The sequence below is a fragment of the Triplophysa rosa genome, linkage group LG2 (assembly GCF_024868665.1).
Source record: "Triplophysa rosa linkage group LG2, Trosa_1v2, whole genome shotgun sequence".
Classification (NCBI taxonomy): domain Eukaryota; kingdom Metazoa; phylum Chordata; class Actinopteri; order Cypriniformes; family Nemacheilidae; genus Triplophysa; species Triplophysa rosa.
Window position 1 is genome coordinate 29,164,474 of NC_079891.1, and position 18,150 is coordinate 29,182,623.

Below are 18,150 nucleotides of genomic sequence, written 5' to 3' on the forward strand. Positions count from 1 at the left end.
ACATCTAAAGACCCCTCTGTCAAGCTCCTGAAGTTTGCAGACGACACCACACTGATCGGCCTCATTCAGGACGGTGACGAGTCTGCTTACAGACAGGTGGTCAAGGAGCTGGCTGTCTGGTGCAGTCTTAACAACCTGGAGCTTAACACACTTAAAACTGTGGAGATGATCGTGGACTTCAGGAGAAAGCCCCCTGTTCTCCCCAAACTCACCATCATGAACAGCACTGTGACTGCAGTGGAGTCATTCAGATTCCTGGGCACCACAATTTCTCAGGTCTGAAGTGGGACACTCACATTCACTCTATTGTTAAAAAGGCCCAGCAGAGGCTGTACTTCCTTCGCCAGCTGAGGAAGTTCAACCTGCCACAGGAGTTGCTGAAACAGTTCTACTCTGCCATCATCGAATCCATCCTCTGCACTTCTATAACTGTCTGGTTCAGCTCAGCTACCAAATCTGATCTCAGAAGACTATGGAGGGTAGTCCGGACTGCTGAGCGTATCATTGGTACTACCATCCCCACTCTCCAAGAACTGTACTCATCCAGAATGAGCAAAAGGGCTGGTAAAATCACTCTGGACCCCTCACACCCAGCACACTCCCTTTTTGAACTGTTACCGTCTGGTAACAGAGCACTGAGCACCAGAACGACCAGACACAGGAACAGTTTCTTCCCTCAGGCAATCCATCTTATGAACACTTGACATTAAACGCGGAACACACAACTCTATATTACATTATTTGTTCACCAAATTTGCACATATCAGACCTGTACATACATAATTGTCTATATTGTATATTGTGTTTTTGCTGTTTTGTACATTGCCTATTTCTATATTATTGTATATTATTATTGTTTTTTTTTTCATCCGTGTTCTGTCCTGTTGCTGTCTTTCTGTTGCACTGTGGAGCTTCTGTCACTATAACAAATTCCTCGTATGTGGAAACATACTTGGCCAATAAAGCTCATTCTATTCTATTCTATTCTATTCATTTGCCAAGCCTAATGGGTTTCCTTATGTGACAAAGGTTTGCAGAATGAATGTGCCTTTCTTCTCCAAGAAATGTCAAACTGTCAAGAATTCAAAAGGGACTAAAAACATCCTGAAATTACATGAAAACAGATAATATGACTTGTTCTTGCATCAGGTTTGACATTGTTGACCGTTTAATATTAAAATAAAATACACAAATCAAACAACTTTTGGTCTTGGTTTTTTTGTCTTTTCACAAAGCTATATGGCTTTAGAAATCTAACATGGCACTTACTCTATTCAATTAGATTTATTTTTTTATAGTACTTCTCACAATTTTGCATTGTGGCAAAGCAGTATATAAAGTACTTATTAATACAGAAAGTACAGAAAATGACCAAATCACTAAACTGTATTAAATATTTTCCATGAAAAATAGCAGAATTACCATAAAATGTGCAATAGCTTTTCTAATGGAGATAAAATATAGACGGGGCCAAAAGATCGTAGTCAGACTGTTAAATTAGAAGTGATACATGTCAAAGCATTAAAGTGATAGCTCACCCAAAAATACAAATTCTGGAATTATTTACTCACCCTCATGTCATTTCAAACCTGTATGACTTTCTTTTGCAGAACACAAAAGAAGATATTTTGATGAATGTTGTTAAAGGAGTCGTTCACTTCAAAATTCACCCCCATTCACTTTCCCTAGTAATTTTTATTCCTACTATGGAAAGCCAATGGGGCCAAATTTTCAAGTGAACTACTCCTTTAACTGGCCCCCATTCACTTGCATTGTTTTTGTGTCCATTCAATAGAAGCGAATGGGGGCCAGTGCTGTTCGGTTACCAACTTTCTTCAAAATATCTTCTTTTGTGTTCTGCATAAGAAACAAAGTCATAAATGTTTGAAATGACAAGAGGGCGAGTAAATGAGGACAGGATTTTCATTTTTGGGTAAACTATCACTTTCAATCTCAAACCTAATGTCAGGAGTCTTGTATAGCAGGAATATAGCACACACACACACACACACACACACACACACACACACACACACACACACACACACACACACACACACACACACACACACACACACACACACACACTAGTACTACATTATTTGCAATACTTTAAAAGTGTTTCCTCGTCCTTTCTGAATCTTGAAAGCCACAATAACTATTTACCGTCACTGTCAGTATTAAAGGTCTAACCTTGACATTCTGTTCTCACATCTTGTTCTTTGTCATACAGATCTAAAAGACATCAGGGTCACTATGATGACAGATGTCTTTCTTTTGTGTAAACTTTTTCTCTCAAGCTAGTTTCCTTTATCATTTTGTTTTGTAGTTTTGTTATTCGCTTCTGCAGAATGACTTGTGACTAAACCCTGCTCGAGATTCGTGATGATCGTGATGCTGCGTAAGCCTAAATACTGTATAATCGCTTTTATTCCAACTCATTTCTTATTCAATACTTTTGAGTGCAAGAGACATCGATGAAAAGGCAATGTGACGCATCGGTATGCAAGATAAATGAAAGCAATCTTATAGCAATATTAAAAAAACAACAGAAAACATTTGCATGAAAGAAAACGAGTGAGACAGAAGAAAAAAGATAGATAGTAAATTATATTCCGAAGCAAGATTCATAACAACATGAAAGCCCAAAGATTCAAGCTGTCACAGGAAATGGCATAGGGAGCAGGGAGCCACCCCCAACCCTGATGTCAATCGCTCATTAAAAATGTAATCATACTGCCTGCATTACTGGCTGATAATCACACTGCCACAGTGAGAACAGAGAGCAAAGTGGATGGATACAAGCCTCTCCAGTGACCAATTTACACTGCATTTTACTCAGGACAGTGCTATGTAATGGGGTAAAAGCGCTGAAAGACAAACAACATGACATCAAAGCCACAGGTAGACGGAATTAAGAGATGGCAGGCCCAGAGAAGCGTGCAGGGCTATTAAGCGTATCAGGCAAATCTGCTGTAGTGAAAAATGTCGGTGTTGACTTTCCATTGGCAGTGTGTAAACATCGCTGTAATCCAGATAGCTAATTACTCCCCTATGGGCAGCCAATAAATTCTGGTTATTCTCCATTACCTCTCAGAGCCACTGAGTAAAGTACCAGTATTACAACAATATTACTGTAATTTATTCATTTTGGAAATATGATTAGGGGTTCATCATCTCTCTGTATCCCAGTTTTTGCTCTGATTCTGTTCAAGAGCGCCCCCAGGAAGAATGTTTTATTGCGCAGAGGTTACCTCTATTTATTTTATGTAAGCTCTGAAGATTTAATTTCTTAGTTAAGAGAAACAATGAGAACTTATTTATATATTTCTCTAATGAGGTATGATGACGTATTTTTGTATGCAAACCCCAGAAGCGAGTTAGCATTTCAAGACTTTCGGTTCCATCGGCCCAAAGTCTATAGGTTTTTTGAATGGGTTTTTGGTAAATGGCCTGAAATAAGGTCTGTAGCTAACAAAACCTCTACATATTTTCACATTTTAATCTATGACATAAAACAGACCAGTTATGACCAGTTTGGGATTTTTTAAACCTTTTTTTACTAACAAGTTGCTAAAAGCGACTACTTCCTTTGGCAGGGACTTTAGATGTCATCGCGCATATAAATCTCACAAATAATGCAACATAGACACAAACTTCTAAAAACGTGGATAGAGATTTATTAACCAAGTAATTAACAGGGAACACGTTTTTAATAAAGTTTGAAAGAGTTGTCGAAGGCTTGGTGTTGATGACGTTGATATCAAATGCATTAAAATGTGTTAAATGTATTAAATGTGTTCAAAGTTTACCTAAATTGGTCTGTTTAGCCGAAGCTCCATGCGTTACTAGTAACTTCCAAGAAATATTGAGAGGCTCCAGCTATTTGAGCTTAAGAAACAAAATTTATTGTACAGTTGATGCAAGGTTTAGCTGGTCATAAATATGTTGTTTTATTGTGACCTTAGCAAGTGATTTGAAAGATTTCAGGCTTCTACTCAAGTAGACGAGTCTTGGAATTGTATGAAATATCTGCCTGAAGACATTGCAAATATGACCACCAAGTGGGATGACCCTTCTTAAAGGGATTTTGTCACACATGACTTATAATCACCTACCGAATCCCATGGCTGGCTGCCACATTTTTTACATGATTGTTAATTGTTATTCACATCTAAAGAAAGTAGCTTATTTTGCTTTTTACAGGGTTTTGTTGTTGCAAGCCCGATGAGAGACTCAGAAAAGAATAATTGCTGGGATGCAGAGAGGAAAATTAACACTCGACTTGCAAACCTGCAAGCGTTTGACCCCTCACAGAGTTGTGCTGATTACATTTCTAGGCAGATGGTAAGACTGCCAGCAACCTTGAGTTATTAAAGCTGTTTAGAATTTGTTCCAGTACATGTGAATAATGCCAGACGGGATTAGAAAGATTGTATTAAACAGGGTGAATGTGACCTGGCGTTATTAATACCAACTCATTTATTCCGTTTATATTTTCAGCCGATCATTAAACATCATGTCATGGTACACTGATGTGTATTTGCACAGCGGTGGTGAATGCGCTTCTGTGTTTGCACGTGTGGAGCCGAGAGAATGTTATTATGTGGATGGTAATCAGATTTTGAGCCAACAATGGCTGCAACTGCTGTACAGCAGGATCGATTACACATTCACTTGTTGGACTACACACACCTAAATGAGCAAAATAAGAACCCTTTTAAGCATATGAACATTCTTTGAACATCCAACTCTTTGCATAGTTTATGCTTTGTTTGAATGTTTTGTAAAAAAATGGCCCACAAATATGAGCCATTTTACTTTGGGTTTCCCTGCCCTTGAACACCAAAATCCAGGGCCGTTCTACACCACTAACACATTTCAGACAATGGTCCAACGCTTGACTTACCACAGAATGAGACAATACGGCTGCTGTCTTCATGCACAAACTTCCTTGTGACTGCTTCCTCCACGATCTGCTTAACCTGTGGAGGAGACAGAGACAAAAGCTAATGAAGAATGAGGAATACAAACGGTGTGGTTTTTGTGCAAAGATGTTTTTGTGCATGTTCTGTGTTAATTTAGTGGGGCATCAGACAAATGCTGGGGGTCATGAATCATACAAGTACACTTCTTAAAGCCAAAAGTCACTAGAGAAAAAAACTATAAGCAAACAGCAATACGTGGTGAGTGGGAAGAATGCAGACTATACTAGATGGATGACTCACCTCCCTAGACTCTAAAGAGGAAATGAAAAAGAAATTAAGAGGTGGCATGTGTGATTTTTCAAGAGTTTCCAGGTCGTTACTGTGGATGGCAAACGCAATACAAATGCATACAAAATAGCACACTTTCTACAGATGATTGGGTGAGATTTTGGATGCTTGTTCATAGGTGAAAGTGACCTACGCACACAAATGCATGAGGACCTTTCTCAAGGATCATGGGCTCTCTGTAGGCTTGTTGCGATTGTCGGTACACGGTGTCCACCCGCCTACATGTCCACCACGGCACCGACTACCACCGACATTTTTTATTTTTATAGTAATAAATCACTTAGTTTAGTCAAAGACCAGACGGCGCATCTGAACGCAGCTGCTGCATTCAGCGTAAACGGAACAAGTTAGATTTTATTCATCACCTGAGGAGAGCGAAGTGCTGACTGACGAGACGATGGCGGAGGCTTTTCTGGCTTTTTTTGTTCTAATTTTCAAAAGCAGGTGCTTTGCCATTTATTTAACATAAATGTTTTTCGTTTAGTATTCCTTTCTTATTTGTTTCTTATTTATTTATTTAACATAAACATTTTTAATTTCGTATTCCTTTCTTATTCGTTTCTTATTTATTTATTTGTTGCACAATGTGTGCCGTGATTACTCGTTTTGTTATACAGGCAACTTATCTAACATAAAATTTATTTTAGTTTCTTATTCATTTTTTGCTTTATGTATGCTGTGATTATTCGTTTGGTAAGGTCTGTGTTTAATAAGCAAATGTCATTGAACTTTTTTTAGTTTTGTGTGTTGTTATTAAGAAAGATATTGAACCCACCATTAATTCAAGCAATTGCCGTTCCCGAATTGCCGCTATTTTAAAACTGAAAGCAAAATGCGTCATGCGCACGGCCGCATCTTCGACCACCCCACAGCCAACCCCTCACCCCCGGTGTCACCGGTACAACCGGTGTTTTTACACGTCGATTAACCGGTGGGAAAATTTCATCCCTCGCTCTCTGTTTTCAGTATGGAAGGGTCTGGCTGAGAGAAAATAGCTGGTTAATTGGTTTAAGGAAGTGGCTGGTGGTGATTTCCTGGTCGTGTGTTTCCTCAGTGGGTACATTGCACATAAAATTGAAGGATGATTTGAAGCAATGCTTCTCAACAGCTTTTCCAGCAGATTTTGGTGAATCAACATAGTACCAAAGCTGTTTATTGTTCAATGTCCTTGGTGTAGTTTAGATGGATCTGTGTCAAATGTTTGATTTAAAGTACAGGCTTTGACAACAAAATAAGAATAAATAATAGCCTTTTAATTTTTTAAGTACATTGATTTTTAAATCAATGTACTCCAAAATCAAAACAAACCTGCAATCTATTATTTGGTCGAGAACCATTGATCCACAGTGTCTACGTGGCTGTAATGGTCTCACACATGAGATATGTTACACATTTACTCTTATTTCATTGAATGAGAGTCTTACCCAGATTTTGACCTTGATATGTCTGTCCATCATTAAAATTTGCCCCTTGTTATTTCCAACATTATTTTTTGGGAAATGGAGATTCTGATAAAAGGCTTCAAAGAGATTATTATTTTTTTATCCCACATAAAAACTAAGACTAATCTGCTTACAGTAGTATCTATATATAGATTTTTTATTACTATTATAGCACCACACATCAATTCTATATACAGTATATCAATTCAATAATAAATCCAACCTCAAGAGCTTGAACACCACAAAGGATTCACCTTAATGCCAAAAATAACACTTGAGGTAAACCTAACTCCTCCATGCTATGGAATCACACCTTTATACCTCCAGGGAGAGAGAATGAAGGATTGGTTTGCAAACAAATCTCCTTCACAGAGACCTAGAAAGATTATGTTCAACTGAACAAACAGGATGATTCACAGAGATAAGGATCAGAGTCGAAGACTAATGAGCATTGCCACAAAACAAAGGCCTTTTATCTAGATAAACAGACATGTTTTTTTCCGAATTATAAAGTTTTCTAAATTTGATTTGTGTAAACCGGCCAAACAGATATCCAGACTCCACAGATTTCCACAAAATTTCTCACAGTTATGCACATGCTCCATACATATCTTGCACAATTGTAAACCTTTTTTCTGGTTTCTGCAAACAACAATGGTGTAATACTAACAAATGCAATTGTTTAAACCCATTTCCTAAAACCCACTTTTCTGAATCTAAATCTTAATTTTGAACTCTCAATTCAAACTATTTACAGTTTGGGCAACTGTGCGCGTGCATTCATCCTGTGCTTCTAATGAAAAATTTGCGTCGGAGCCTCCCTGATCCCAATTCGTAAATCTCTTATGTTTGATATTTACAACTCCGATTGCCTGATTTGGCTGTCTCCAATGGGACACCCACAATAGCCAAACATGACAGCCGTAACATGACAGCCTAATACTACCTTTATAATGTTCTGTAATGTTTAACACCTAAAATCATTGTGAAAGAGTTTTACACTGGCAAGCACCATTCAAAAAAACAGCCCTGAAGAGTTTAGCTACATGACAGCACGCCAGACAGCCTCTCTGAAAAACCCTGGAATAGATCTTTCATGAAGTTGTAAGCTCATGAAAGCTTTTCCTCTAGGGCTGAATCAACACTGATAATGAGATGTCTTGCTCTCTGTACACAACTGTCCATTTCTTTAACAGTGATAACATCGACTAGTTAACCAGTGACAGATGACAAGTACAAATCAGTGCAATAACATTCAGTCATCAATATGGGAGCATTACCACGGCTGAATTAAACATCATTGATGTGATAAGAGGTCTATCAATACATGGTCATTAATGGTGAGAGAAAGAGAGAGAAAGAGAGAGAAAGAGAGAGAGAGAAAGAGAGAGAGAGAAAGAGAGAGAGAGAGAGAGAGAGAGAGAAAGAGAGAGAAAGAGAGAGAAAGAGAAAGAGAAAGAGAGAAAGAGAGAGAGAGAGAGAGAGAGAGAGAGAGAGAGAGAGAGATTTGGAGCTTGGCTGTCCCTGATGTCTCAGCGGCACGACAAAGGTTTCCATGGAGATGGCATGGAAAGTCTCACAGCTTAGGTTGCCAAGTTACTTCCCAAATGTGTTGGCACCACATTGAACTGTTGCTTCAACTCTGAACCAGACCAAACTGTGAATGGGAATGCGATTCACCATGAATTATACCACAAGCACAAAAAATGATGCAGCACATTATCAAACTTCAGCACACTGAGAGAATGTGCGTGTGAAATGAAAAGAGGTTGAGTGGGTTATTACACTGCTCAGCAGGATCAGGCAAATTCACACAATAAAAGCAATTACAGGCCCAATTATTCTTCAGGGCCCCCAATGGAAAACAAAACTACAGGACTGTCAGTCAGTATCATGTAATATTAGTAACAGCTGCCATTTACTGCCGTTCAGTTTCTACAATAAAGCCAAATGACACCTCACACAGCACAGGGACACAAAGTGTTATGGCTATTTCTCCACGTAAAGCCAGACTTAAATAACATGTATGTGTCAACTCTTGTTTCCATAAAGTGCTACTTTAACCAGTCTGACCCAAAAAAGGTCCCAACACCTGGGAAAACCTGATGTAAGTGCACAAAATGTGCAACGAAAAAGTGCCATCAGATACAATTCAGATCCGCATTAAAGCTTGTCCAATTTTTTTTTTTTAATTGCACACAAATAAAAAGACATAATACATTAAAGAAAACATTGTCTGCACTTCTTTCATTTTCCCCTCTAAAAAACAAACAAAAAACAACGGACTGGCAACCAACAGATTACCACCCCCCCACCCTCAAACCCCTCAGGAGGATTGACAAGAAGCTACATTATTTATAATATTAATAATAATAGTATGCGAGATATATACAACAATCTAGAATCAGTGTATTCACGGAGGAAAAAAGAAAAGAAAAAAGGGACTAACAATTAAAAAATAATTAAAAAAAAAAGCTTGTCCAATTTGATGTTATAATCCAGATAAAATGTAAACGCTGCTGCACACACTCTATATCGTCTCTTGAGTATGACAGATGATCTTCGACATCATCAGAATCTCTTTACCACTATAAGATGGAGGGAAATTCGATTAAAACTTGTAAATAAGTATTATCATAGACCTAACCTGCTGGATACAATGTGCTTGGATACAGAACTGAGTATCTTTGACGTAATATTTTCCAATAATTTCCTGTTTTCCAGTTCTTCTAGTTTTATTTCCATTTCATCTAATTCCTATTAATATTCATTAATATTTGCTATTTAAAGGGATAGTTCACCCAAAAATGACTTTACTCACCCTCAGTAGGATATTTGAAAGAATGTTAGCAATTAGCAATTTCATTTCTGGTACATCATCCACATACTATCATACAACCATAGTAGAAAATGTTTTTGTATATTTTGAAGAATTTAGGAAAACAGTTCTGGGGCAACTTTGACTACCATTTAATTTTTCCTACTATGGTAGTCAATGATGTCCTAGAACTGAAAATTGCTAACATTCTTCCCAAAAAAAAGTCATTTATACAGGTATGAAATTACATGAGGGTGAGCAAATGATGACATAAATTTTCATTTTAGGGTGAACTCTCTCTTTATTATTCAACTCAACTCAACTTTATTTATATAGCGCTTTATACAATTTTCATTGTTACAAAGCAGCTGTATTATTGCCACAGTTTCCCTCTCGGGACAAAAAAATCTTGTCTTTTTGTAAAACAAATGGAACTGCCACGTTGCTTTATAAATTACATGGAGGGGTGCAAATCATTTCCCTACTTGGCAAACCCATTTTATGTCATGGTTGCTTCAAATTTATTAGTTAACCAATGCTTATAGCACAACAAACAAGAGACAAAAACAATGGCAGGCATTCAGAAAACTTGACATGGTCTTTTGAAATAAGCAACGCACAATGGCAAGCACACATTTGCATGGATAAAATATACAGTAGAAGTCACACCAACACAGATTTGTGGGAGGTGTTGATCTAAATCTGTCTACTGTCCATATGGCTCTACAGCAATAGGTTTCACGTATATCTTAGGGCAACACATTTTTCCATGACACATACACACATGTGCTAATTTGAAGCAGAAGTGTCATATTGGTTTGCTAACAAATAAATGTATTGAACACGCATAAATCTTGAAGACGGACTACAGGGACTGCTAGTGAAAATGTACTACTGCCTGAAATAAAAGCCTACATTTGCATTGTTTAGATACTAAAAGGATTATTGATGGAATCTGGCCTCTTTATTCATGTACTTGATGCTATTCTTTTCCATCTTCCTCTAAAACAGCCTCTATTGTGCCACGTGTTTAAAAGTAATTAATTCATTTATATATAATGACTTATTATGAATATATAAATTGCTGAACAATGCAAAGATTCTCAAAGGCTGCTTAGTGGATCTTATAGCAGAAAGCAGCACAGATTTCTGTCTGCAGATGTATAGTATGACTCATCAGTCAAACTGAAAAGGGTAAAACATTTAATCTCCACCTCAGTTCATGTGTTACTAGTAGATGACTTGACCTGAAGTGCCATTTCATCTGTGCACAGTCCACTACTAACAAAACATGCCTCTGAACCTTACCTAACTTACCATAAATTAACCAATTAAGAGTCAGAGACTATGTGATTTGACAAGTCTTGCATAATTACTAAATATTTAGACAATTAAAAATAAGGTAACATTAAAATAACAGATAAGATTGCATGTAATGAATATAGGATGCTGGGAGCAGTTTTGTTCTGTTTTTTGAGCTCTTTTGCTAGCGATTTGATGCTAATAGGTTCAAATGTTTCTTCCGCTCACTGAAACATCTGAAAACAAGATGATTCGTGACACATTCACAGACTGTCTTTGATATTTCTGTATTTCCGGCACCCAGAACATAGTGATTATTTAGCTGATGGATAATAACAGATGTTTTACATCAGATTTTAATATGTTACATGTGTTGCATCACAGAAACTGCTGTCACGGGTATAAAAAACATACCCAGGAAAAAGCAAAAAATATTTTTTGCAAAGATGCTGTCTGTTTTAAATGTAGAAAACAATGAGCATTTTCCATGATTTGATTATCGCTGAAGAATCCTATAGACCACTTTGGAAAATCCAATGCTGGTCCACTTCCTGTTTCAGTTTTTTAACACTACACAAACATTTGAACAAAAAAAACAACTGACAGAACATTTATAACCAAATCAAAATGTTAAACAAGTTTAAGATGCAATTATGTAAGATTTAAAAATAAAAGAAATAAAAATGAAACCGAAATTGCTTTAGTGTTTACATCTTGCGACGTGGTCTATATGGGTCAACTAAACCTTCAATCTATCTACAGTGTGTGTACCAAACATATTTCTCTCAGTTTCAGAATAGCTCAATTAACACTCCATCTACTATTTAATCAACATTAACTGGGTGTGGGATGGGATGGGAGTCGGGAAAGCCCATTTCAATGCTAATTACAAATGAGAAATCTATACTTTCCTGTAAGGCTAAGGATTTAAAACAATACAGAGAACTGCAACAGCCATGGCCCTGCTAAAAAGGGTCAAATCCACTTAGTATTTCCTGCTGTATAAATTAAGCAAAAGAACATAGTTTTGAAAACAACAGCCACAATTCATTTCAGAATGTGGAAAGGGTTTAAGGACACGATGAAAAAAATGTTATAAACTAGCTAAAGGTAGGTGAATAGGAAAGGTAAACAAACGGTGGGCTCATGAGTGTGGAGAGGCTGTCTGCGCATGACCCTTTCCTTGTGTCAATACAGGTGTGGAAATGATGCCTTGCTGTTGTTCTGTCTGTATCTGTAATATTTTAGTTAAAGGTCCAGTGTGTAATTTCTTGGAGGATCTATTGACAGAAATGCAGTTTAATATGCATAACTATGTCTTCAGAGGTGTATAAAGATCTTACATAATGAAGCGTTATGTTTTTATTCCATGAGAATGAGCTATTTCTATCTACATACACCGCAGGTCCCATTGCATGAATTTCACCATGTTGTTTCTACAGGAGCCCTAAACGGACAAACTGCTCTACAGAGCGGGTTTCATTAATACGTTATCTCCTCCAGCAAAGAAGTAAAAACGTGAGGACATCTTAGTTTTGTGTCAGCCACGGTGCTTTGAAAGGGAGGGGTGGAGTGAGCCGTTGGTTGTAATTCACAACTGTAATTCAGCTAAAGGGTAAGCATGGCAGGTACTCTGTGGCTTTGCTGTAAACATGCCACGGCTTAACAACAGGAAGTTTTTATGAGCCCCACAGTGCATGGGATCATCTCCCCTCATTTACTCTTATCTAATCTGTTCCAGCAATCATAATAATGTGTTTTAGCACTCTAATGTCCAGTTGCATGTGTCTATTGGGATACGCTGCAGCATTGGGCATCAAACACAAAGCTGTGAGGTTTTTACAACACAAATGAAAATAATACCACAAATGTAGCCAAACTAACTTTATATAGTTCTCTGTGAATGAACTGTGACCACACAGGGCTAGCTAGTATGTCAACCACAATCCACAATAGGGAATTATCCATTAAGAATCAGTACAGGGAGACGCTGAACACTAAAAGCTGGCTGTGAGAGAAGTGATTCACACACCCATCAGTCAGTCCGCTCATGGGAAAACCTCAACTATGAGTATGGAGCAAAAACTCCAATGTTAACTCACACACATGCACATAAACAAAACACACTCACACACACAAGTGCTGCTTACATGAGCCAAAGGGATTATTGAAACCTATGAATCTGGTGAAAAAATGACTGGTGGTCAAGACTGCATCTTCACTGCCTAAAGAGATAGGTTTCTCCTAAATCAATAGCATTAATGCAGTGAACCGTGTGTGATAACAAATCTGAACATTTCATTCATAGTATCTGATCAATTGTATGATTGCAAATCTATCTAAAACACACTACTCATATTTATATTAAGAAAGACGTGCATGATTTGAAAAGGAAAGTGCTTAACATCTCTGACAAATGCCACTCAACTGACAGGTGCTTAATGGAATAAATACAAAACAGCTGCAGTACAAGCAGGAAACATATGTACATGAAATAAATAATTCATGGCATACTTTAGACTGAGACCGCCATTTCACTACTTTTTCCCTGTTGATTTTACAGTCAAACATTTCACAAACGACAACACGATCAACTGAAACGTTGATTTAGTTTATTTACCCGATTTCATTAAGGTAACTATAAATGCGCTCGAGCGCTGGTCTAAAACATGATTCATCATTCAAATGGTGATTCAAGCTTATGTTTACTTTGCTTGACGTTTCAGCGTTATGTTCTTTATTTGTTTTTACTATCACCCACCTCCCTCATGACGTTTCGCAGCAGCCTCTGCCGAGTCTCTGCTTCTAGAACCGCAAGGATCGTAGAAAAGTAGTTATTAAATCGTAACAAAACGTGAAACATGTTGTGAAAACACGAAAGCATAATTTTGTCTCACCTGCTGTTGTAGTTGCCATGTCTGCTCTCCGCTCAACACTGAAGCCCAGCTTGCGAGCTGCGCTTCACGCTTTCGCTCCGAGATCACGTGACCTCCCAATGAACCTGCAGCCAGAGGGTTTCTTTACAGAGGTGGAGATGGCAAACTGTTGTACGTACTATTTTAATATACTGTGGTGGTGCTGTCCGATTAGGAGGTAACGTGTTTTTTTTGTCCAATATAAATACATTTTACAGTTATATTTGTTGTTTATGCCGTTACAGGCAGATGGAACAAAAGGGTAAATGTTGTACGTGTAGGCAATTGATAGTTTCAGGTACCTTTCATTTATTAATCAGTATTTTTTGATGTATGATGTATAGTTAAATGTACTTCTGCTCACGTAAGATGGGTACCTAAAGTAATCTTAATTTGTATGTTTAAAAAAAGAGATAAACACAAAAGTTAATTGCATCTTTAAAAACCCATTCAAGCCACTTTACGTTCATTCGTGCACTTTGTAGTAAACCTGCATGTACACAACATGATTTTGGATTAGTATTATCCGGGGACCTCGTGTGATTTAGAAATTACCTCCCCACACCTGTATTTCATGTAGCGCATTCACACGGGATAAGTGAAGCCTGTGATTTTACTCAAATTTATGGATTTATTTCCTGGATATGATGGCAAGGCTTTGCGTATAGTTTGTATAGTTTATAGTTGTATGGTGTATAATGATATATGACCGTACCTGTCAGCATTTGAGACAACCGGACAGAAGATCACCGCGATCGCGGGTCTCCCATGTTAGGAGAGTTTCCATGAGAAATAACAAAACAGGAGACTCCCGGCCCAAACGACAGTGTTGACGGGTATGAATATGACCCAGCACCCAAAATAATATCAAAACACTTTAACACAGCCTCCATTATTCGCAAACGGTGGATAAAACCTTGAAAAAATGATATAAGAGCCCGCCAAATCACAGAGATGCCGATTCGCACGGGATTAAGATCACAGACAACCTCTGCAATTATTACAAATGACTAGAGGTCCCCAGGTAATACTAATCAGCTAATCACAGACATGGAGGCTTCCTCCCACGTGACCTTTCACCGGTATTGGTTAAAAAGCCAAAACAATTTTTTATAGAAATTATTGTCAACATGACAGAAATATAACATGTTTTAGGACAGTGTCAACACTTAAATATATAATCCAAACTCTAATTAGCACGATAGTAGCTATTGACATGCTGTTGACGTTTATTGACAATAGCAGCATTCTATTGCCATTTCACCATCACCAGATACAACTAAAAAATGGGAGGGGTGGTTGCAATTTAAATCTAATACTGAGTGCATCCTGCTCCCTTATGTTCGCATATGAAATGATAATGGCTCTTTTCTCTTGCTGCACAGACACAGCGTTCCCACTTCAGAATCACATTCAACTGAGAAGCTTTGAGAAAAATTTGGAACATGGTTACAAAACCAAATCTTTAGCAGCAAGGTATGTTGCTAAGCAACACTCTAGGGGCCCATTAACATGAAGTAAAGTCTGGGCAAACTGTGTTCCTTTCCATCAGCTCTAGGGGAAATGGCACCTCGTTGTTGAAATAAGACTTTTATATCATTACATTTAACTGGGACAATTAATACACAGCGATGTAAATCAAAGTAGAAAATGTGGCGTAAAACAGATTTACACTTGAACAAAGGAGGAACAGAAACAAGCATATCCTGAAAATGGTTGACTGATTGACTAACAAATTACTGAAACATACTGGATGCATGACGGGAAGGCCAAAAGGTAGGGCTAGGAGAGGACCTTGAAATAGAAATGAGCAAACAGTATCTGATTATGTTCAATCCGGGGCCTGCCTTGGTAACAGTCTTGCTTGCTGTTGGCAGCAGGCCTGCAATTGGTCACCATTCAAATATTTAGAAATCAGTCATTAATTTATTCAAGGTTCTTATGCTTGACAGTACGTATGCTGAACGAGAGAGCTTTTTGAAGAGGGAACCCCAATCACAACAGCAATTGACCTGGAAAATATGACTGGATATGCAATGCATATGTCAAACATGAGGCAGGTGGTGACATGGGCAAATTAACATAAAAAGCCTGAAACCTTGCTGATAGACAGCATCATGAAAACTATTAAAACTGGGCCATGGCTCTGAAGTTAAGGTCTGATATTCAAAAAATAAAATCACACACTAGCACAATTAATATAAAGAATCCCAATTAACTCAAAGCAATAAAAAAGCAATGAGAAAATCTGCATGCCAATTAGGTGCAACTGAACAGATGGTCACACTAAAAGACAGGTTGTGAAAATCACTACTGCCATGTACAGATCCATATTATTATTATATTTTAAAGGTGCTCGTTACTGTACTGAACATTCTGTTCTAAGAAACATGCATTTCAATCCCAAAGCAATACCGATTAATAACAACAATAGGTTTACCACAGCGTCATCTTGTGGAGAAAATAAGAAGCCTATTACAGACAAACAGTTTACAGATATGCATCTGTAAACAATCAGTTTTATTTGCAATGTTGTAAAAATAATTATCTAGTTTAGTAATTACTGTCTTTTGTCCATGGAAAATCAAACATACAGCATATATGACAGGAAAAAAAACTATAAAGACTTGTAAATGTATTTTACAGGAAGCTTTGTAATATCTTGGCAAATGGTGACTTAATTTATTTTATAGGAATTAAAGGAAAAGAAAGCTATATTCACGTTGATTCGTATAGCGCTTTTCACAATTTTGCAAAGCAGCTTTACACAAGAACACAATGTAAAATACACATAAAACACAAATAAAAAATAAATAGAGTAATTTAAAATGAGAAAACTAAGAATTAAAATTTAGTTCATAGTCCGGATTTGTTTTACTAAAAAATATAAAACTCATTTAAATCAATACGTGACAACTTGCAATACATAGAAGTGTCCATTAGGTGGTGACTTCAAAACACCAAATATAGCATGAGATCAGCCTTTGATGACATATGATATAAATAAATATCAGATACAGACAGGACAAGGCAGGGCGAGACTACTACTAGAACGTTCTAGAAGTTCAAAGCGAAAAGAAAGATGAGAATCGTGAAAAGGAAAGCGGGAAAAACATCACATTGCTGTTTCCAGGCTGATATATCATCAAGTTTGATTGACATGATGATCGACTAGAGTTGATTGGACAGGTGAGGCTACACCTAAAGGAAAAATCTGTCATCTGAATAAACTGGCGAGAGGGGAGATAGGTTATTCACATAGACAGGAGGGCAACCATGCTAATCTGGTGCACATGAGCTATGTACTAGAATAACTAAATCAACAGGCAAAAAGTTTTAGAAAGAGATCTGTTTATCAAAAGAAGGATTCGAAATAGGTTTAACACCCCTGATGCGATAAAATAGCTTTAAATTCATATGATGCCATTGTAGAACCTTTTAATGTCTTATCTTTATAGAAAAAACCCAGGAGTACTTTACTTTATCTCTGTTATGTAATGGATGCTATAAAATCAATACAGTGATCTGAAGAACATAATGTAACATCAATAACTCTTTTATTCCCCACAATCAACTAGGGAACCCTAGACAGTATTAAAGTGGGTTGATAAAAGGTGCTGCAGAGAATCTTTATTTTAAGAATGTTTGGTTTATTTTTGATTGGACTGAAGTTAGATGCAAATTTGCTTCGCAGATATTTTTCTGACTTCATTAATCTTGCATCTCTCATCCTACTAGCCACACACATTTGCCATGATTTACCAACAGAAATCTGACATTTCCATATATATACACACGTGTCACGAACTGGCAGAAGAACCCAAGCGCAGGCAGACGTGAAGGGGTTAAACACAAGACTTTAATACACGAAACGAAAAACAAAAACCCACAATGGGGACAACCAGAACTATAACTAAAATAAAAACTGAAACAAAACACTTCCCACGGGGGGGTGCAAAAACAAACTAACAAAACAAGGCACGACACAACGTCTTACAAAAACAAACACGGCAGGGTGACTAAGACTAAAACACAACACTCACATTACACGAACAGGGCAAATAACAGGAACACGGGCTGTAACAGGATCACGAGCAACGACATGAGCACATACACAACGCAATACACGAGCACAGGACAAAGAAACAAGAAGGTATATATAGGGAACACAAACGAGGGATAACGACATGGGGCAGGTGTGGTTAATCAAACACTCAGGGAAAGATCACAAGGAAACGATAGGATCGGGGCCAATGACGAGACACTGGAGAGAACGCATATTATTGTCAAAAGGACAATAATATGTTTCTCTCCACACATAACCAAAGACTTTGCCATGGCTCTGCTACAGGACCAAGAAAAACATGACTAAGGAAGCAGAGCCATGACATATACGT

General features: G+C 37.6%; 1 protein-coding gene across 2 annotated transcripts in view; it reads right to left on the reverse strand.

Moving 5' to 3' along the window:
• sgsm1a (small G protein signaling modulator 1a) overlaps positions 1–13,823 on the reverse strand; it is a 32,062-nt gene extending 18,239 nt beyond the window's left edge. Inside the window, exons 1-3 of one of the 2 annotated variants that reach the window (XR_008962084.1) lie at positions 13,736–13,823; positions 13,600–13,643; positions 4,910–4,985 (exon numbers count right to left, since the gene is read on the reverse strand). Coding sequence is in view for 1 of the 2 variants with exons in the window: in XM_057325783.1 (XP_057181766.1) it covers positions 4,910–4,985; positions 13,600–13,643; positions 13,736–13,754 (139 nt within the window). In the remaining variant the exon portion in view is untranslated. The remainder of the gene's footprint in view (positions 1–4,909; positions 4,986–13,599; positions 13,644–13,735) is intronic. The other variant, XM_057325783.1, reaches the window with a different exon arrangement.
• Between the last annotated feature and the right edge of the window lie 4,327 nt (positions 13,824–18,150).